The sequence below is a fragment of the Pyrus communis genome, chromosome 9 (assembly GCF_963583255.1).
Source record: "Pyrus communis chromosome 9, drPyrComm1.1, whole genome shotgun sequence".
Taxonomy (NCBI): domain Eukaryota; kingdom Viridiplantae; phylum Streptophyta; class Magnoliopsida; order Rosales; family Rosaceae; genus Pyrus; species Pyrus communis.
Genome location: NC_084811.1, coordinates 12030655 through 12052595, shown reverse-complemented (window position 1 = coordinate 12052595; position 21941 = coordinate 12030655). Strand labels below are relative to the sequence as shown.

General features: G+C 36.5%; 3 protein-coding genes and 1 long non-coding RNA gene across 6 annotated transcripts; 2 read left to right on the top strand and 2 right to left on the bottom strand.

Annotated features, from left to right (window-relative positions):
• The first annotated feature begins 3506 nt into the window (after positions 1 to 3506).
• On the top strand, positions 3507 to 5544 carry LOC137744207 (probable pectinesterase 15). Its single transcript, XM_068484070.1, has 6 exons — positions 3507 to 3806; positions 3888 to 3993; positions 4103 to 4274; positions 4363 to 4569; positions 4777 to 5027; positions 5268 to 5544. Exons 1-6 carry the CDS (start codon positions 3569 to 3571, stop codon positions 5473 to 5475), a joined length of 1182 nt encoding a protein of 393 aa, XP_068340171.1. The 5' UTR covers positions 3507 to 3568; the 3' UTR covers positions 5476 to 5544.
• A 6990-nt stretch (positions 5545 to 12534) lies between these two features.
• Positions 12535 to 14980, top strand: LOC137745309 (uncharacterized). 3 transcript variants are annotated; one of them, XR_011069679.1, is made up of 6 exons: positions 12535 to 12666; positions 12985 to 13300; positions 13478 to 13552; positions 13906 to 14093; positions 14200 to 14776; positions 14866 to 14980. It is a non-coding gene; the product is annotated as an uncharacterized lncRNA (long non-coding RNA). The 3 variants fall into 3 exon arrangements; XR_011069678.1 differs by having other exon boundaries at positions 12535 to 13300; positions 13951 to 14093; XR_011069677.1 differs by having other exon boundaries at positions 12535 to 13300.
• A 626-nt stretch (positions 14981 to 15606) lies between these two features.
• On the bottom strand, positions 15607 to 17560 carry LOC137745308 (UDP-glycosyltransferase 73C1-like). Its single transcript, XM_068485248.1, has one exon. It carries the CDS (start codon positions 17513 to 17515, stop codon positions 15968 to 15970), a length of 1548 nt encoding a protein of 515 aa, XP_068341349.1. The 5' UTR covers positions 17516 to 17560; the 3' UTR covers positions 15607 to 15967.
• Positions 17561 to 20102: 2542 nt separating this feature from the next.
• Positions 20103 to 21807, bottom strand: LOC137744134 (UDP-glycosyltransferase 73C11-like). The gene has a single exon (XM_068483999.1). The coding sequence runs from the start codon at positions 21745 to 21747 to the stop codon at positions 20251 to 20253; it is 1497 nt and encodes a 498-aa protein (XP_068340100.1). The 5' UTR covers positions 21748 to 21807; the 3' UTR covers positions 20103 to 20250.
• Positions 21808 to 21941: the final 134 nt, after the last annotated feature.

The window sequence follows — 21941 nt, the reverse complement described above, 5'->3', positions numbered from 1 at the left end:
GTTTAAATTACAAAAATACCCAAACGCCTACAATTCTTTGCTAAAAAAGGCCTACAATTCTCCGGAGGGGATCGATCGATCCCCCAACTTGAAGCTGTAATCGAAGATGAAAAGCAAGCCGCGAGGGATTTGATTCGTGACAAGAAAAAGGAAAGCTTGGATAGCATTAAAATTTTCTCTTTCTGATTCACTTTCAATTCGCAGACATGATCAGAGCCTGGAGGCTAGAGCCGCCTTCCTCTTCCTCCTCAATTCTTTCTACTGCTTCCTTGTTCATCAGTAATCTTTTGTATGCATGTATGTATGAATTTGTCTGTTTGTTTGTCTAATTGTTGAATTTGTTGCCAAATTCACGATGTGAAGAACTGGTAAGGAATTCTTGTGATGCTTTCGGTGCTTTATCTGAAATTACAAATAAAATTATTTTGTATTATTTTATAAAATAAAAAATACTAATATTTTATTGCCTATTGCGAGGATTATTCAGTTTTAGAGGTGGAGATGCAAAATGCAGTTATTGTTCATTAAGAACATTTACTATTCACTGGGTGGATTCAATAGTGAATAGCCCTAGGGGGCCTTTGCAATGCTGAAGATGCTCTTATGTAAGCAATTACTCCATCAAATCTAAGGACCCCCAGATTTTTTTTTTTTTTTTGAGGTTGGATTGATTGGATTTTAAAATTTGATGTATAGGCTTCACATCTTCATTTTGTAATAGAGAAATCGTTATTTTTTTATGCGGAAGGAATGATACATGCATACACAAGATGAAGTCAATTCCCTCTTTATAAAGCACCATAAGTGGTTAAAGAGCCTTAGTAGGGGAAAAAAAAAAGACTCCTTAACCAATTGCTCTAATAACGGGTAAATTGAACCATTCACGTGAATTTATAGTTATGGGTTGAACTGATTCTACAAAAATGGTTGATGACGAATTGAATTGATTCTGCAAAAATGATCAAGGACGGTTTGAACTGATTTTACAAAAATATCGATGACGGGTTGAATTGATTCTGCAAAAATGGTCGAGAATGGGTTGAACTGATTCTGCAAAATATCAAAGACAAGTTGAACTGATTATGCAAAAATGACTGAGGATGGGGCTGAACTGATTCTGCAAAAACTGTTTATGATGGGTTGAACTGATTTTGCAAAAAATGGTCAAGACGCGGTTGAATTGATTCTGCAAAAATAGTCGAAGACGAATTGAACTGATTCTGCAAAAATGGTTGATGACTGATTGAACTGATTCTGCAAAAATGATTGAAGATGAGTTGAACTGAATCTGCAAAAATAGTCGAGGACGGGTTGAACTGATTTTGCAAACATGGTTGAGTACGGGTTAAACTGATTCTACTAATAAATGTTACAAATTGATTCTGCATAAATAGTCAAGGATGGGTTGATCTTAAGGCACATATTAATTTTGTTAGAGTTGTGAGGGTTGTGTTCTATTAAAAGTCTTAAAGCTTTAGGGGTATGGTTGGCAATTTAAAACATGGTTTCTATGTTTTTGGGCTGGGCTTTAGTTGTTTTTATGTTTTTGTCTCTCATTGACATGTTTAAAAACTAGTGGTGTTCCTTGAAATATAGTGAAAGTTTTTGTCTCTATATATAAAGCTCCCTTCTTTTTATTGTTTTTTACCTTATATATTCTTTTCTTAAGAGATATCATATTATCTTATTCCTCTTTTCTAAGACTACATATCTTACCCTAATATTACTCAAAATATACCTATAAATAGTCATTTAAGACTCTAGGGGGGTGTTTGTTTGCCCTCACTAAGTGGGTCTGGACTGGACTGGACTAACTATTATTGTAGTCCTGTGTTTGTTGTTGCACGAGACTAATGTTAATGAGACTAGCTGGGATTAACCTAGACTAAGGACATCGCTAGAGGTTCTTAGCGAGAGTCCCCGAAAACCATGGGACTAGCTAAGACCCTTCTCTGCTCTCTGTTTCACGAGACGTCAACCACATCGTTCCCACTCTCCCTTTTACACCACCAGACGGCCACCACCCTTTCCCCCCTCGCCCTAAACCTACAATCACGAGACCTCAAATTCGCCCATCCCCGAGATACTTTATCGCCGAGCTCGTTGTCGAGAGGCAACACTTCTCTGCTTTGTTCCTTAGCTTCATCGACTCCCAATCTTGCTCTCCCAAAACCATTTTCAAACACAGATCTAACGAACCTGTAACGCTTCGCCAAGCAGCTTTTGTATTTGATCTTTCCTCATTCGATTCGTTGTGGGTATTTTGGTCCTTCACTCATAACTCCACCAATCTGCTCCTGGAGAAGAATCAGTCGCCGCCATGTTTCTGCTATGGGTTGTGGCAGAAGGAGGCCAAGATTCTATATCTGGGTTTGGATGGCGATTGGGATGATCTGGGGACTGGGTTGCCTTGGACAGAGAAGAAAGATGGGGAGGGAGAGAATAGAAAAATGGAGAATTGTTATGAAAAAAAAAAGAATGGAGTATACTAATAATATAAATTAAATAATATAATATTAATATATGTAGAGTAAATAATATAATATTAAGATTTGTTAATTATTCTGTTTTTTAATCCGACACTGCACCAAATGCTTCATTAAGTCAGTTTAACTTAGTCTAGTTTAAGCCAGTCTAGCTTAATCCCTGAAGCTAATCCAGTCTGAGATAGTTTGGTGCAACAAACACACCACTCTATTTGTTTGTTTGTTTTTATATTTTTTTGAACAAAACTGACCTTTTTTTTTTTTGGTAAAAACAAAACCGACCGTATTTGTTTGATTGTTAGATTAATTTGATTACTTGGTTAAATTTGTTGACTTGTGCACTTTTGAATGATAATGAATAATTTTACAAAGTTTATATTTCTATGTATATTATACATTATATATATAAAAAAATTTCGCCTAGACGGGGCTATTCATGAAACTCCTCGCTCACGCCTTCGCCTTTTAAAACATTACTGTGCCTACACATTTGACCGCATGGGAGTGGTCTAAAATTACAAAGTCGGATTCCGGTTATGTGTAGCCACCCAAACAAGTGGTCCGGCGGCGGTTGTACACCAGAAATTCTCACATTGCAGTGGCGGTGACATTGATTGCAAGTCACTTTTTTCTTGAGTAACCATGATCAAATCAAGCTAGGAATCCCACCGCCCCAAATTTGTTGCTAAAATAGTCAAACACCACTCCCAATATTTCAAAAGATAAAATTAGAATTCAAGTTCAAGTCTCATTGCGTCACCACACATGCCTGATCTGCCCCCATTTCATCATGATTCATGTCCAAAATCTCTCAGAAGCTTTGCGTATGCATCTTCCAACCACCATGACCTCCCCATCTCTCTCTCTCTCTCTCTCTCTCTCTCTCTCTCTCATCACCAACACTCCTAAAAGTATAGATTTTGTAATCACCTTCATACGCACAAACATCATATAAAGCCGCCCCATACAATTCTTACCTCGCACGCCAATCATCATTCACCTCCCTTACAACCATTTTTACATAAATAATGAACAAATAACATAAATAAAATCTCAACTAATTATTCGCAAAACCCTAACCCATGACAACCAAAACAACCCTTTTCTTCTGGCTCTCAGCCTTTGCCATTGCACTCCTCTCCACTTTTAAATGTCTCCCCCTCACCCCCTTTCTTTCCCCAACTTCCATTATTTCCGAAAGTGCTCGAAACAGCTTCAAGCTTGCCATATTTGATCAGGTTTTCGAGCAAACCAGCGAGAGCTTACTGTCCACCCTAACAAGCATTATGTCTAGACACCACCACCACCACCACCGTCAGCGTAGGCATACATGTGACCAGACCAAACGGAAAAACTCTAGGTTCATGTCCGAATACAATGTATCCCTTGTTTTGACAGTAGGCTTCAAAGGTTGCTCAAATTTTATTAGTGTCCAAAGCGCGGTTGATGCTGTTCCGGAGCTTAGTATTAATAGAACCCTCATCATAATCAACTCCGGCACTTACAGGTATATTTCAAGACCCTAAACCCTAAACCCGAAATGGAATCTCATTAATATTTCAAGACCCATTTATGTAAAACACAAACTATACGATGACAAATATGTATGATGGCAGGGAAAAGGTGACAGTGAGTGCTAACAAGACCAACTTGATAATTCAAGGACAGAGTTATCTAAACACTATCATAGCATGGAATGACACTGCAAATTCTACTGGAAGGACTGCTTTTAGCTCTTCAGTTGCCATCTTTGCTCCCTGTTTCACTGCCTACAACATCAGCTTTCAGGTAAAGAACATGTAAACTGTTTCGTATTTTAATTTTAAATGTGGGATTTCAGTTTGTAAATTATTTTCTTTGGTTTTTATTCGAGAAGAACACTGCTCCGCCACCAGCTCCGGGAAGAATTGGAGCACAGGCAGTGGCCCTGAGAATTGCAGGAGACCAAGCTGCATTTTATGGGTGTGGCTTTTATGGTGCACAAGACACGCTTAATGATGATCGTGGGAGACATTATTTTAGAGAATGTTTCATTCAGGGCTCCATTGATTTCATTTTTGGAAAGGCTAGATCACTATATGAGGTAGATCACGAGGAAACTTTTTCTTAAATTTTAATCACCGAATGGCGTGACATGTCAATATCTTATCTGTCAGATAGGGGTGGTGCTATCTATGCATCCCCTTTTACCTTCCACACACCTTATGTTAATGTCTGTTATTTCATTTGATCTGACGGTATTAGCACTCATTTGATACTAAAAAGGCATTTCACATAATGTTTCCAACAGGGGTGCATCCTTAACTCCATAGCAAATGCAGTCAAATCGGGGATAAGTGGAGCCATCACGGCGCAAGGAAGGCAGTCGATGCAGGAGCAAAGCGGGTTTTCCTTTGTGAATTGTAGCGTTGGAGGAAGTGGGAAAGTGTGGCTTGGTCGAGCATGGGGAGCTTATGCAACTGTTGTGTTTTCGAAAACATACATGTCTGATGTTGTTGCTTCAGATGGATGGAATGACTGGAAAGACCCCTCCAGAGACCAGTCAGTACTAATTGCTTAATTCCTCCTCATTGCTTTTATGTCCAAAAGTTAAATTGCAACTTGTATGGGACGGTACACTGCCACAGTAATGTCTCGTGCCAATAATACAAAGACACAGAGAGAAATTAATGCATATTCTTGTATTACACGTTATGCATTGGGACAGTGTACTCATCATGTCAAACAAGTCGTTCTCATTTTCTTTGTCTTCTAATTCCGAAGAAATTTATTTGAATGCAGGACAGTATTATTTGGGGAGTACGATTGCATGGGGTCTGGTGCGAATTATACGTATAGGGTTTCGTATGGAAGGCAACTGAATGAATCTGAAGCAGCTCCTTTCTTGGACATTTCGTACATTGATGGAAATGATTGGCTTTTACATCCTCCACTCTTCAACCTTCATGATGATCACAATCTCAACGATCAATTGACTCGTACATTCTAGTATTTTCGTAGCGTTTTTATTTATCAAACATTCTGATACGCTGTGTCGTCCCGTCAACCTTAAGAAAAATATAATCATGCCTGTATGTGTTTTTTTAACTAGCAGTCTGGTATTATAACATACCATACTAATCCAGTGAATAAGAAGTGATGTGGCTTTTTAAATTTGTATTCTTTAAAGATACGTGACTTATTGTTGTTAATTCTACGACGATATTACCGACCATGTAACCCATTTTTAATTTGGTTGCTGTGGATTATGTAATGTTGTCATCCGATGCAAGTTATGATTTAGCTATATATGATGGATTTATTTGGCTTAGAAATTAGAATAATGACAATCTTCGTGATGGATATGAGTGGCTCTTACATTCTCTCCACCCTCATGCTAGACGTTTGATAATTTCTCCCTGACCAGAATAACAGATTTCATTGAAGGTCAAAGCATAAGATGGCTTCTCTCCACTACCCACAATACGATAGATAGTGACTCTCTCTTTCATCCATTGACGTCTAAAAAACAAGTTTTGTCCAAAACAAAAGGGCTACATTCGACCCAATACCTTAAAGGAAGTGAGTTTCACACATCTTTATTAACTTCTTATGAACATTCCTTTATTTATGACTATCAGATTGAGTAAGTCAAGTGAAATCAACGGCTATGATTAAACAGAGGTGTATAAGAGGCTAACACTGTGGAAATGACTTCCCTACCTTAATCGTAGGGCCCCATTCTCCCAGATTTCAGGGTCCAACAAAGATGTGGTAGCCCACCATTTGATTTGAATCCAACGTGAAGGAGAAAGAACAACAAAAAAAGTTAAATAATCACCTACCATTAGATTATGATCGAATCCTGGATGACTGCAATTTTCTTGAACCCTAGGACTAGGCCTGGCAAACGGGTCGTGTCTGTCGTGTTTGTGTCGTTTTCGTGTAACACCTGTTATCTTAACGGGTCGTGTCGTGTCACACCCGTTATCTTAACGGGTCCTTAACAGGTCGTGTCACTTTACCCAACAGGTAAAGTGACCCGACCCGTTATGACCCGTTAAGAAAAAAATATATTTTTTTACAATTTGCACATACCACACATTGCGACATAAATATTACTTGAAAACATTAAAACATTTCTCGTTCAAGTACTATATCTACACTCGAAAATGAAAGCCTAATAAAAAAAATAATACATACACTACTAATCTATTACAAATATTAAATGTATATAATTATTAATATTATAGTTGATTCATACTTTTATTAAGTATATAAATTCCACTAGTGTAAATATTTTAAATTGAAGATCAAATTCATTCTTTGTATTCATATAGGGTCAAGGAGTGTAGCTGTTAAAATTCATCAAAATCAGAGTTAAAATAACCGTTAAATCTTCATTTTTCGTTTATAACCGTCGAAAAGCTTTGTCCCGTTACTTGATCTCTGAATGTTTTTTTTTTGTGATTTTTTGCTGATGTGATCTCCAAGCATATACAAACAATTTTGACGGTTTGGATCGTTGAAATTAGTTTTGGAGAATTCGTAAAACGATAGATTGACTAACACTTAGAGTTTATTTATAATTTCATTAAGTATAACATAAGATTTTGTGGTACCCACTTGTGTAATATTTTAAATTGAAGATCGAATTCATTCATTGTATTCATATAGGGTCAAGGAGTGTAGTTATAAAAAATCATCAAAATCGGAGTTAAAATAACCGTTAAATCGTCATTTTTCGTTTATAACCGTTGAAAAGCTTTGTCCCGTTACTTGATCTCTGAATGTTTTTTTTTTTGTGATTTTTTGCTGATGTGATCTCCAAGCATATACAAACAATTTTGACGGTTTGGATCGTTGAAATTAGTTTTGGAGAATTCGTAAAACGATAGATTGACTAACACTTACAGTTTATTTATACTTTCATTAAGTATAGCATAAGATTTTGTGGTATCCACTTGTGTAAATATTTTAAATTGAAGATCGAATTCATTCATTGTATTCATATAGGGTCAAGGAGTGTAGTTATAAAAAATCATCAAAATCGGAGTTAAAATAACCGTTAAATCGTGATTTTTCGTTTATAACCGTTGAAAAGCTTTGTCCGGTTACTTGATCTTTGAATGTTTTTTTTTTTATGATTTTTTGCTAATGTGATCTCCAAGCATATACAAACCATTTTGACGGTTTGGATCGTTGAAATTAGTTTTGCAGAATTTGTAAAACGATAGATTGACTAACACTTAGAGTTTATTTATACTTTTATTAAGTATAACATAAGATTTTGTGGTATCCACTTGTGTAAATATTTTAAATTGAAGATCGAATTCATTCATTATATTCATATAGGGTCAAGGAGTGTAGTTATAAAAAATCATCAAAATCGGAGTTAAAATAACCGTTAAATCGTGATTTTTCGTTTATAACCGTTGAAAAGCTTTGTCCCGTTACTTGATCTCTGAATGTTTTTTTTTTGTGATTTTTTGCTGATGTGATCTCCAAGCATATACAAACAATTTTGACGGTTTGGATCGTTGAAATTAGTTTTGGAGAATTCGTAAAACGATAGATTGACTAACACTTAGAGTTTATTTATACTTTCATTAAGTATAACAAAAGATTTTGTGGTATCCACTTGTGTAAATATTTTAAATTGAAGATCGAATTCATTCATTGTATTCATATAGGGTCAAGGAGTGTAGTTATAAAAAATCATCAAAATCGGAGTTAAAATAACCGTTAAATCGTGATTTTTCGTTTATAACCGTTGAAAAGCTTTGTCCGGTTACTTGATCTTTGAATGTTTTTTTTTTGTGATTTTTTGCTGATGTGATCTCCAAGCATATACAAACAATTTTGACGGTTTGGATCGTTGAAATTAGTTTTGGAGAATTTGTAAAACGATAGATTAACTAACACTTAGAGTTTATTTATACTTTTATTAAGTATAACATAAGATTTTGTGGTATCCACTTGTGTAAATATTTTAAATTGAAGATCGAATTCATTCATTATATTCATATAGGGTCAAGGAGTGTAGTTATAAAAAATCATCAAAATCGGAGTTAAAATAACCGTTAAATCGTGATTTTTCGTTTATAACCGTTGAAAAGCTTTGTCCCGTTACTTGATCTCTGAATGTTTTTTTTTTGTGATTTTTTGCTGATGTGATCTCCAAGCATATACAAACAATTTTGCCGGTTTGGATCGTTGAAATTAGTTTTGGAGAATTCGTATGCCATCAATCAAGTTCCGTGTGTGTGTGTGTGTGTATATATATATTTATTAAGTAGATTTAAATCTATTTATTTTGTACGTATAAATTATAATTGACTGGTACACGGAATAGTACATACATCACGTGTCACGTGTGTCATTATAAAAATAGTGAGATATGTCATGACAGTCATATGTGTGATAAAAAGTTAATAACTTAAAAAAAAAAAAAAAATTTCTCATCACTTCTATTAATTTTCATTTTTCCCTCTTTTTTTTGTTTCCTTTTCAACTTTTTCTTATCATTTTCACTTTTCCCTCCAACATCTTTCCCTAATTCCCTCACTTTTTTGTTTTATTTTCAACTTTTCTTAACATTTTCATTTTCCCTCCATTTTTTTTTTCAAAAAGGGCGGCAAGTTGACAAATGCATGATCATGATTCAAGCATATTAAATTATTAATTAATATGCATTATAGTTTTTATAAAATTTAATATATATATATATATATATATATATATAATTAGTATAGATAGACTTAATATTTTGGGGGTATAATTATTATAGTATATATAATAATTATAATTATTATAAATTTTATAGTTAATTTAATATATATATATATATATATTTATTATAATTTTTAGGGGTATAAAATTGTAAAATTAATGTATATAATTATTACAGTATTTTTTTAGGGTTATAAAATTATAAAAATAATATTCTGCTTATCGTGTATCGTGTTTACCCACGTGTATACCCGACCCAACCCGTTATCTTAACAGGTGCTTATCGGGTTACCCGATAAGACCCGATTCGTTATCGTGTCGACCCAAACACCTGTTAATTTCGTGTCGTGTCGTGTCGGGTTATCGGGTCGTGTCAGAAATTGCCAGGCCTACCTAGGACCTAGGAGAATAAGTTTGCTTAATCGTGTAATTTCTCCAACATTATTTTCTATTGCCATATCAAGGACAAGATTTAAACCTTATGTCCCTGTGTACCCAAAACAAATGCCTTTAACAGATTGCAAGCCAAAAACCGTTGCATCCTACACCGAAATTTTTGGACATTAGATAAATATTGAACATCTTAAGTAGTGTGCATGATACACCGATAGCATACTATCCTTAAAATTTTACTGATGATCTTTCTCTCTATAAATAATAAAGATCATGATGGATATCTCAAATTAGTAAATTAATTTTATTTTTTGTTATATTAAATTCCAATTTCAGTAATGAGATTTTTATGGCTTAAGAGACTTTGTACAAACCAAAATGCATGATGAATGAATGTTAAGAGGCCGTTTCATAACTATTTCATATGTAGTTTCTTTGAAAACTAAAAAATTATTTGGTGACCAAGTTCAGTATTTAGTTTTCAAAGAATTGAAACTAATTAAAAAAAAAAAAATGATAACTACCAAAAATTAGAGTCCAATTTTTTTTTTTTTTTTTTCAATTATTTTTGTAGCTTTTCTCATTCGCCAATTTTACATCACAATACATGCATTTCACTCTAGTTTCAAGCCTCGGTATCTAGGACGTTTCAACTTGCACCCAGCCGCTCAACTCTTTTTTCGGCACGAGCCTAGTCCATTTCCGGGATAATTGGACGGCCTTGGAACTACTGACCTAATTTTCACAAAAAATTAATATTTTTTTATTTTGTTTTAACAAACGATTATATCTGCACTAAGGGAGTGGGGGAGTGCGCTAAACCTTACATTGGACTAGCGATAATAGTGTGTTTCAAAGTTGCATTTGGCAAAAATCAAACCTTTAACTCTTACTTACTAGTGAAGAAGAATACTACTAGACCGCAGTAAGTGATCACAAAAGATTAATCTCAGTTTTGAGAAATTCGTCAAAAAGTGTTACAGACTGTTGCACAGCCTTTTATTCGATGACTTCAAATTCACAATTATTATTATTATTATTTTGAACAACAATTCACAATTTAACCTCAAGAGGAATTTCAATTTCGGAGTTGCACATAAAATAAAAATTTAAAACTATATTTGATTTAAAAAAAAAAAAAAAAAAAAACTAAAATCTATAAGAGAATCAAGGATTGATCAAGTAGAATAGTGCGGCTAGAGAAAATTAGAGTGTGAAAATCTTTCTTTTTGCTTACTCTGCAATGTCATTTGTACCTCCTCACTCCTCTCAATTGCCGATTCATCTCTCCGTCGTCAGCCCTGATCTCCATGGTGCTACCAGAGACTCTGCTGCCTCATCTTCGCAAACGGAAGCGAATTCTTATAAAGTACCAAATATCAACGTTGTAAGAAAAATTGAAAAAACAACAATCTCAAAATAAGAACACAAAAGATTTAATGTGATTTGGCGTAAAGCGTACGTTCATAGGCTAATTATGGCGAGTAACTAAACAAACGAAGATTACAAAAAAGTGTTTGAACTCTCACAACCTAAATCGCACAAATTACAAACCCTAAAACAAACGAGTAGAGAATCCGAAAACAAACGAAGAAGATTCTCACAAATTCACAAATTGACTCTCATCAAATTGCCACACGAATAAGCCACACAAAATAAACTAACCTTAAGGTCCTTTTTATAGAGCATAAGACTTAGGTTTACATAGAAATCCTAATAGAAAGTAACTAATCAATAGGTAATTAACAAAATCTTTTCACCAAATAAGGAATCCAACCAGAAGTCAAATCCAGACTCAAATACAAAAACAAACGAAATAAGTAACACAAACCTAACTTTTGCATCATCCTAACCTTGAGACGCAAAACTCAGCACCTACTCCAAAGTCTGCCTAAACCCTTCACACAACCTAATAGACTTCTTGTACGTTTTTACGCCAAACAACACTTCTGTTCCGTTCTTGTTTAAAGACCCAAAATAAATTACAAAGAAGATCCACATACATGTAGTCATGTACATGTCAATATTCAATCTAAGATTATTAAAGCAAATATAAGGTTGATCATAAAAATGACCAACATTAGGGAAGACATCAACTGCCATATCTTTTGTTTTTTTGAAAAAAAAAAATATTATCTCAAAAAAACAATATTATCTACACTAAGGAGAAGGGAGTGGGCTTAACCTTACAATGAAATATTAATAATGTGGTTTAAATTCGCTTTTGGCGAAAATTGAACCTAAGACCTTTCACTTACAAGTGAAGAGGAATACCACTAGACCGTAGTACTAAGTGACATCAAATGCCATATTTGCTTCCGTACGTGGATACAAGTAACATGAGGAATTGCGAAAATAATATGCCATATGACTTGTATTAATTACTGAAGAAATTCTCCAAGTGACCAGAATCTCTTTCGTTATGGCATGGATAAAAGGTACTGTTCCATTCGATTTTCAAGCACATTCTAGTAGTGTTTGTTTTTGTTTTATACAATAATATTTTGCCAGTTAATGATATTATTTTTTACTTGTAAATGAGATATCTTAGGTTCGATTTCCGCCAAAGGCAAATTTAAACAACATTATATATATATATATATATATATATATATATATATTTTTTTTTTTTTTTAAATTTCTCTTCTAGCAGTTATGGAGGAGTTGGGGAGGAAGAACAGATTCTTCAGCAACTGAGCTTCAAAGCTACGTCGCTTTTTCCCTCTTAATGTTTCATCGAGGAAGACGATGGTCAGGTGCTACTATGTTTTCGAAAAATGATTTTTGAAGAAGTTTTTGGAAAGTTTTGAGACTTTTTAGCTTATGAATTCATATTTTTTAGGAAATGGTCCCAAGATTGGTATTTTGAAATCCTCAAAATCTTCACGCCTGTAGAAGAAGATGAGGACATTGAGATTGAGATAGCTGACGTTCTTTAACTCCCACAAGGAGAAAGTTGAAAATCCATTCGTAGATTTTTTTAATTTAAATTTCTGGGTTGTGCTCAAATTTTCGTTAAATTTGTGGGATTTTTTGGTGTGATTTTATCTGAAAGTTCTGGTTGCCTTGAAGGATGGTAAGCCTCTTCACTCTCTTCCTTTTTTTCTCTCTAAACTCTTTTTGTGGAATATATTTTGTTTGATTGCAGAGTTTTTGGTTCTTAAAAATCTCCAATATTTTTTAATTGGTTTCCTCTTGATTTTTGTTGCCTAAAACTCTATGAAGGGTTTGTTTTTTTGATTGTGAACTTAAACAGTCGAAGAAGGTTTATTTAATGGCTGAAGAAATTGACGATTGTTTGGTCGTCAAATATTTCTCCTCTTTTGTTTGTTTGATTTCTTTCTAATATTCAAATAAATATTGTTGTGTAATCCTGATAGCACCGTTGCTGCAGCTCAAATAGATATGTACCAGAGCATGGAGATGCTCTTGCGCAGCAGTATGGTGGCTCTGCAGCTCACAACACTGTATGTTCTTATTTTATTCTTGGGTTAGAGCATGCATATGTTATCAGTTGGTAGATGTCATAGATCAACCCCTATATTCTACGTGAAGTGAAAAAAGAAGAAAAACTCTTTAATTTAATCAGATGTCCACTGAAAAGAAAACAAATGACATTATAGACCAATACCTTTTTGCAGTCATCTTGACAACAACTTATCTGGGTATCTTCCGCCAGAGTTCTCGGAGTTGCCAAGCTTATTAATATTGTATGTTTTCTTACTTCGGAACATAAATTTGTGCCTTAATTATGTTTTCATCCTTTCCTTTCTTAAATTTTCGTACTCTTGGCAACAATTCTCTAGACTTTCCTTTTTCTACAACATAATTTGAGGGATGCAATCCGTATCAAGTTTCCTAGCCCTATAATCTTATTTGTTTTGCAGTCAAGTTGACAACAACAACTTTGGTGGGACTACAATTCCAGATTCGTATAGCAACATGTCTAAACTGTTCAAGTTGTAAGTGCTGCTTCTGATTCTATGTCTTTTAGTAAGTTTAAAGGTAAAATTGTGTGATCTAAGGACTACAATCTCTATTTATTCATACATCAGATTTAAAACTCCAACTACGGAGGTGTAAATCCAAAAGATTTGTGATTAATCATAGCAACAATAGAGGGAATCATAGTTTTTGTTGGGAAACACATATTTCCAACCACTGCAGGGCACATCTCCTGTTTCTATCTGATGTTATATCACATTAGGTGATGGTGCTGGTTGTTTGGAATGACAATCGAGAAGTAGCTCTTAATATTTAACATGACGAATCATGTCAAGATTGAATATGTTTGTGTTTTTGTTGTTTCTTTCAGGAGTTTGAGGAACTGCAACTAACAATGGCCTATTCCTGATTTCAGTAGGATTCCAAACCTTGGTTATGCACAGGTTCAAGTTTAATTGTGTAAAAAATGGAGAGATTGATCGCCGTCACTCATACCTGCGTTTCAGGAAACAAGTATGTCTCTTGCCAATTTTGTGTACCCACTTTTTATTCATGATGGTTAGTGCTCGCTTGCAACCCAATTTGCTGCTGTAAAGTTTTGCATTTTACAATCTGTTCATGCTTAAACCTCTTCCAATTTTGCAATTCTCTGTAAATCTTGTAGGTCAAGATGGGACACCTATCTGGGCAATGTTGGGATGTCTAGGCTTGGGTGGAGACGTGGACTTATGGAAGTCGTGAAGTAGCTTAGCTCTATCTCATTAGCTCTCATCTGTTGTGTTTAAGCTCATTGGTGCTGACTCTGAGGTTTTTCGAAACTCTCCGTTGTCGAAGTCTGAAGCTTAGAATCCCATTCAACCACAAGGAGCTAGAATAATTGAAAAAAATGTTTTGGCGTCCAAAAAGAAGCATGTGCAATCCTCTAATTTTATTAATATAAAAGAAGTGATGCAAATCCAGTAAAGATGTAAATAAGAGCTATTAGTGGAAAAAATAGTTGTATAATTCCAGGCCTTGAAGAACGCTACAAAGTATACGAGAATAACGTATCTATATAGTGTTTATGTTTGTTCATTTCTCCACGGTTTTTTATGCCTGTTAACGCTTAAACAATGATGCAGGTCAATCAAGCAGATAAGATTCGGAAAGAAAACTCCACATCTATTGCCAGCAATGCTCATGGGGAGAAGTATAGGCAACCAAAGCCTACAAATCTGAAGCCTTTTAGGTTTAGAACTGATGTATGTGAAACCTGTTGCGACCAATTTCTTTATTAAGTATTAATAGTGCTGATGCTTAATATGATATATTTTGGGTTTTTTTTTTTAAGGAAAGAGGGATGTTTAAGGAAGCAACTTTGGAGGAAAAAGCTCATGCACCATTGAAGGAGATCACATTAGTCATGACTGCAGGAGCAAAGTCAACAAGCAAACATCAGAATGTAATACATGTATACTTGGGAGCTACAAGTGCTTTGTGTGTGGTTTGAATCTAAACATTTACATTGTGCATCACCGTCATATAGGCAAATTTGTTATGTGTGATGGTGTATTTACGCATGACTGAAATGAATGATCTAATTTTATACAATTTATAATTTTGGGTTTATCTAATTTTCTGCTTTTTTTTTTTTTTTTTTTTTTGTGATTTATTTGATGAAAGTTTCAATCTTCAAGTACATTTTTCATATATGTACTCATCAAATGTCACGATTACTGATCCTCTGGTTTTTTGGGCTACAAATTAAATTTTGGGGTTGTTTAAATTTGTTTAATGTGGTCCAAGATTAATCGATTTGATGTTCTATGTTCTTTGTAGGCAAAACATTGGAGCAGTTGGTCATATTTAGAAGAGCAAACGAGGATGGAGTTCTTGGTGTTGCATGAAGTTGATGCACATTAGATGGACATCCATCCCGTCTCCAATGGAAGAAATTTGATGTCACCATATTCAGCTTTCCTCATGCAGGCCATTACTCTTGGCTAAGTGAAAAGTACTCGGACCTTATTGAGTAAGTCACTAATTATTCATTTCAATTAATTGCTGATTAGGATATTATGTGTAAATAGGATTGTAAATATGTTGTACATATTATTTTCAATCCCGCAGCAACGCGCAGGCACGATTGCTAGTAACAATCTATAATCCTAATATGATACAACAACATGTGGTCTAATATCCAAGTGAATAGGGTGTTGGGTTTCTAGCCATACTTCCTAGGTTGGAAACTCCCCCCTATCCTTAATTATAATAATTTTGAACCACACCCCCCCCCCTCCCCCCTTTCCCCTTACTAATAATAATTTTTTTTATTTTTTATTTTTAAAGGGCCCAACATGCGTATTGAAGTATAATCTTAATATCTTAAGCTTCCAGCATGCGTATAACCCTAATATCCTAATACAATACACATAATCCTAATATCTCTCTTCTTAGTTTGTCTCTCTGCCATTATTTCCTTGTTGCATGATATCTTGGATTAGCAGCGTAATGTTCAGGTGAGAAGATCCCCCTTCCTCTACTGCTCTCCTTGCCATCTCTCCCAACTCTCTGGCTCTCTCTCTTCTCGCTTCGCTTTCTTCTCCGTCCATCAACTTCTCTACGGCCACCTTCACATTTTCCTTTTTCACCAACACCCCAATCTTCTCCTCCTCTCCCCACTTCATTGGATTTTCAATCCCTACTCTCACTGCAATTTTCAGAATCTGTTCAACAAGTTTCTCATTGAGAAACTGATCTCCGAAAAGTGGCCATGTGATCAAGGGCAGGCCGGCGCATATCCCTTCCAATGCTGAATTCCATCCACAGTGTGTTAATAACCCTCCAATGGCAGGGTGTGACAATATGAGCGTTTGCGGAGCCCAACCCCAAATCAACAGGCTCCTGTCTTTGGTCCTCTCCTCAAATCCGCTTTCTGTAATCCATGTCTTCAATTCCTCTGTTTGGCTGCAGCCCCTTACAACCCAAATGAAGGGCTTATTCGATGCCTCTAACCCCAACCCAAGTTCCATCAGTTGTTCAGACACAAGGTTACACAAACTTCCGAGGCAAGCATAAACTACAGAACCTGATTCACGACAATCAAGCCAATCCGAGCAGTGATGTGCATCAATTGCAGCCTTGTTACCTCTTTGTGCCTTATCCAAGTCATCTTTGTTGCACAGCGAAACGGGGCCAATGCACCAGACTTTATCCTTTCTTGCCTTCTTGTATGCTTTAACATATGCTGGTTCTAATTCCTCGAAACTATTCACGATCATCCCGTATGACGCCATCTCAGCTGCTGCCATACGATCATTATATTCTTTCACGTTTTGTGTCACTGCCCCAGCTGGAAGCTGAGCTTTTGTCATCACAATTCGATCTGGCATCTCAGGCAGAACAATGCACTCCGAGTCAGAAGTTACATTTTCAAGAATATTGGATACGTTCAAATTATGAATGACCAAGAAAGCCAAGCAACATGTTCCGCCGAAAGATAGCCTTGGAATGTGAAACTTGCTAGCAATGTGAATTGTCCATGGAAGACACATGTCAGAGATTATGCAATTTGGCTTGGGGGTCATCTCTTCAAACACTTGCTCCACTTGCGGTTGAAGCAGGGCAGTGGCAGCAAAGAAAGTCACTGCCAAGCCGTATGAAGGCAGCATGTCAACGTTCTCGCAACCTTCTGGCAATCCAGCTTCTTCAGATGGGAATTTCAGTTGAATTAACCGGATAAGAAGCCCGGAATCGATGGCGCGAGTAATAACTGTTTGATAACGGGCTGCGTTGCGAGGGGTAGTGACTATGGTGATAATGATGCCTTGCTGAGCCAAAAGTCTAGCAATGTCGATCATCGGGATCATGTGGCCTTGAGCCATGAAAGGAAACAAAACAAAGTGAATCTGCTGGTTTTCTTTATGAGAATCCATGGAAATTGAACAAATAACAATGCTGGGAATTAAGGCGAGGTCGATGACTAGTAATACATAGAACATTACTGAGTTTTATCCGATCAGATTTTAATGGCTGAGACTTGGATTAAAGTTTAGTGGACAACTATAGATTCTTTAGCTTTCACTGTCCTCCCATCCCTTTATCTGCAACTTATTTGGCATTTCTGGAGTTACGTGCATAACTTGCTTCTGAATTATTATTCTAGTTGAAATTGACCTTTAATGTATTTTTTTTATTTATAAATTAATCCCTTGAACCATTTAAAATCAATTAATTAACCTCTTGCCATTAGATTACGGAATCAATTCCGTCAAATTCAAGGGTAAATTAATCATCTCATCATTAATTGTTACTTGTTAGCTATAACCACCAATAAAATTTCGACACATGGATACAAATAATTAAAAAATATATAACATAATGAGAAAACTTAAAAAACCAAACGTGTACAGAGCGGGCCATCTCGCATTATCATTACACATTATTTGTTTTCACATATCATAATTACATTGTTGATTATAGTTGACAAGTAAGAATTGATAAAGGAAAGACTGATTTTCCTTTAAATTTGACGAAATAGTTGATGGAATCTACCGATAAGAGGTCAATTGACTTATTTCAAATAGTTCAAGGAGTTAATTTACCAAAAAATAATTTAGGCGATCAATTTCAATTGGAATAATAATAGTTCAAGGGGTCAAATGACGGTTTACCTGCTAGAATGGGACACAGGCACTTACATGAAATAGATTCTTGGTGCAGTAGCCCTTGGATATAATGGGAAGCTTTGTATTTTAAGATGCTCATCGGGTACCATATAGAAAGAGGCCTCTCATGCGTGTGTGTGAGTAATACCATCGTGGCCATGTTTATAGGGTACGTATCACCAATAGTGTAGACAAATTAATGAGTAGGTAAACTCATTTTGATTGGCTTTGTGAACAAAGAATTTGATCCAACAATTAGGCAATTGAGTAGCCAAATGCCTCTCTCCATCAAAGTAATAATCAAAAGAAAGAAAGACCAAGTCAGTTGCTATCATGTGCAAGAAGCGGATGGATCTTATGGATGTCTTGTTATTTGCTATCATTGACTTTGAAATATTCTAAAGCATAATATACATTACATACGCAATGACACTCAACCCTAGACTGGGTTTGGTTTCTATCAACCCTTTACGAAATGTGTGGTCATTTAAGTATTCAACAAGTCTCTTACAATTTACTTAAAAAGAATAAAATGATAAATGAAAGTTATCTATTTTTTGTCTTAATGAGAGTCGCAACCTAGGCAAGTTCCTAGGCGGGTCTGGACGGATTAGTAGGTGCCTAAGTAAGTCTACGCGCCTATTCTTAATTTTCAAATGCCTAGGGATTAATCCCGGTGATGCTAGCCGCCTAGCGCCTAGATGGGGCTTAGGTTATGGTAGACGGGAATTTTTAGAACAATGAATGAAATATAGTGCCTTTACTGGAAAGAAAGAGACCAGTACGTAGGTCACTACAAACCAATGAAAAGGAAACAACGATGATATGCAAAATGCTGCCTTTAACTCGTCCAGTTCACTTGCCCACACATATGATTAAAGGATGGGTTTTTAAATACTAGTGAAGAAAGTTGAGGTTCTACAATAAAGTCAATTGACAATATGTAGAGTAGCTTATCACTTATAAGCACATGCAAGATCCCTTCCTTTCCCGATGTGAGATCTTGCATGTGCTTATTAGTAATTGGGCTATTCTATATATAGCCAAATGATTTTATGATGAAACCCCAACTTCCTTCATGGTCAGAGCAGGTTGTCGCACGTGTGAAGCTCAATGGCCACGTATACTCCACGTCATCCATTTTGTGTGTTTTCACGAGTTTGACTTGAAAATTCACAACACTTGCGGGGGCATGTTGAGAGTATCGGGGAAACAAAGACCTTTGCATATGCTTATTAGTAGTTGGACTACTTCTCATATCGCCAATTAGTTTTATGGTGGAACCCAACTTTCTTCTTAGTATCAGGGCAAGTTATCCCATGTATGAAGCCCAACGGCAATACATGCTCCACGTCATCCTATTTGTGTTGTCCACGTGTTTGGCCTAAAAATTCACCAAATGTGATGTGGCATGTTGAGAGTTTGAAATCCACATCAGAAAAAGAGGGAACATTGCATATGCCTAAGTCATTTGTGTACTACTCATACTGCCAATAAGTTTTATGATGGAACCCCAACTTCCTTAAAAAAACTTAACCACTGTAGACACAAACAGGTTGATCAAAAACTCACTTTTTACTAATGGAACCTTAAATCGATTATTTGGAGGTTCAAATGAGTTACGACTTCATATTATTTTCTTTCTTCATTTTCAATATATCTGATAGGTCTTTATAAAAACGTGAATGTATTTCGGTGGATACCTGCTGAAAAAGTTTCACCAGTTATCTTTTACGTACTCTTACGTTAGACGGAGAGTACTGAAAATATGCACAGCTTTTATGGCTGCCGCTGAAACGTTGTATTCTTTCGGGAGGCGCTTGATAAATCTTATATATCGTTTCGACAGATACCTGTTGAAACATTTTGTGGAGGGTATAGGATGTCGAGTGTGTGACGGTAATTTAGGTAAGGAAAGCAGGTGTATTAATTGTTTCTGAAGCATAAATCTGCAGAGAAAGAAAAAGAAAAGAAAACTAATTTTGCAACAAATGACATGTTTACAGTACATGAGACAAGAAGCTCTTTCAGTTGAGATGGAGCAGCAAGTCTCTTATCTTCTTCTCTCCTTAGTTTGTATGTCTGCCATTACCACCTCGTTGCATGATATCTTGGATAAGCTGTGTAACGTTGACGTGAGACGATCCTCCTTCTACTGCCCTCTTTGCCATCTCTCCAAACTCTCTGGCTCTCTCTCTTCTCCCTTCACTTTCTTCTCCATCCATCACCTCCTCTATCGCTTTTGTTACATTTTCCCTTTTCACCAGCACGCCAATCTTCTCTTCCTCTCCCCACTTTACGGGATACTCCACCCCAACGCTCACCGCAATTTTAAGAACCTGCACAACTAGTTTTTCATTAAGGAACTGGTCCCCAAACAGTGGCCATGTGATCAAGGGCAGCCCGGCACATATCCCTTCCAATGTCGAGTTCCATCCACAATGCGTTAAAAACCCCCCAACTGCACGGTGTGACAATATGAGTGTTTGCGGAGCCCATCCCCGAATAAAGAGGCTCCTTCCTTGCGTTCTTTCTTCGAATCCACTCTCGAAAATCCACTTTTCCAACGCTTCTGATTGACTGCATCCCCTTACAACCCAAATGAACGGTTTGTTCGATGCCTCTAAGGCCAGTCCAAGCTCTATCAATTGTTCACACACAAGATTGCATAAACTTCCAAGGCAAGCATAAACTACAGAACTCGGTTCCCAAGAATCAAGCCACTTCAAGCTGTGCTGTTCATCAATGGAGGCCTTGTTACCCCTCTGCACCTTGTCCAAGTCATCTTTGTTGCACAGTGAAGCTGGGCCAATGCACCAGACTTTTGCCGTCTTCTTGTACGCTTCAATATATGCTGGCTCCAACTCTTCGAAAGTATTCTGGATTATCCCAAATCTTTCCAATTCAGCTGCAGCAATTTTGTCAAAAAACCCGGACATACTTGGAGTCCCGCTTGGCAGCTGAGCTTTCGTGGCCTCAATTCGATCAGGCAAGTCAGGCACAACAAAGTACTCCGTTTCAGAGCTTAAATTCTCAAGAACTTTCGACGCCTGAATTTTGTTCCTGCAAAGGAGACAAAATGTGCTGAATCCACAGAAAGATATCCTTGGAATGTTAAACTTGTGGGCAATTTTCACTGTCCACGGAAAACACGTATCGGAGAATATGCAGCTTGGCTCGGGGGTTAGCTCTTCAAACAACTTCTCTGCTGGCTGTTGCAACAGACCCGTTGCAAAATAGAACTGCGCCGCCAATCCATACGAAGGAAGCAGGTCCATGTTCTCACACCCAGCAGGAAACCCCGCTTCTTCGCATGGAAATTCTAGTAGGGCTACCCTCATTTGGAGCCCCGACTGCACAGCACGAGTCACAACGTTTTGAAATCGCGCAGCATTGTGCGGCGTAGTGACGATGGTGATGATGATGCCTCTTTGCGCCAAGAGTCTGGCGATGTCGATCATCGGTATCATGTGGCCTGGGGCCATGAAAGGAAACATGACAAAGTGAAGCTGGGGCTCTCCGGACGCCATGGTATTGGGAAGAAAATTGGATAGACAGATTATCATATACGAAGCAGGAGGTTCTCTTGTTACTCAGGGATATAGCATCTCTCTCATGCTACCGGACAATGATGCAATTTGCTACTGCTGACGTGAGAGCTTACAAATTTATTGGCGTCATTATCCAAACATTTCACTCTACTCAGTTATGTGGACTCTGTTAAACCACTTCACATAACTTGCTTTCTATGTCGTGCAGT

What these genes read in the sequence shown, in the direction of transcription:
- LOC137745308 (XM_068485248.1), bottom strand. Translation starts at nt 17,515, where the DNA reads ATGTTCTATGTATTACTAGTCATCGACCTCGCCTTAATTCCCAGCATT.
- LOC137744207 (XM_068484070.1), top strand. Translation starts at nt 3,569, where the DNA reads ATGACAACCAAAACAACCCTTTTCTTCTGGCTCTCAGCCTTTGCCATT. An exon ending in CCACCACCACCACCGTCAGC is followed by an intron (nt 3,807 to 3,887) that starts GTAGGCATACAT and finishes TTTTGACAGTAG; the next exon opens with GCTTCAAAGGTTGCTCAAAT. An exon ending in AAAGACCCCTCCAGAGACCA is followed by an intron (nt 5,028 to 5,267) that starts GTCAGTACTAAT and finishes ATTTGAATGCAG; the next exon opens with GACAGTATTATTTGGGGAGT.
- LOC137744134 (XM_068483999.1), bottom strand. Translation starts at nt 21,747, where the DNA reads ATGATAATCTGTCTATCCAATTTTCTTCCCAATACCATGGCGTCCGGA.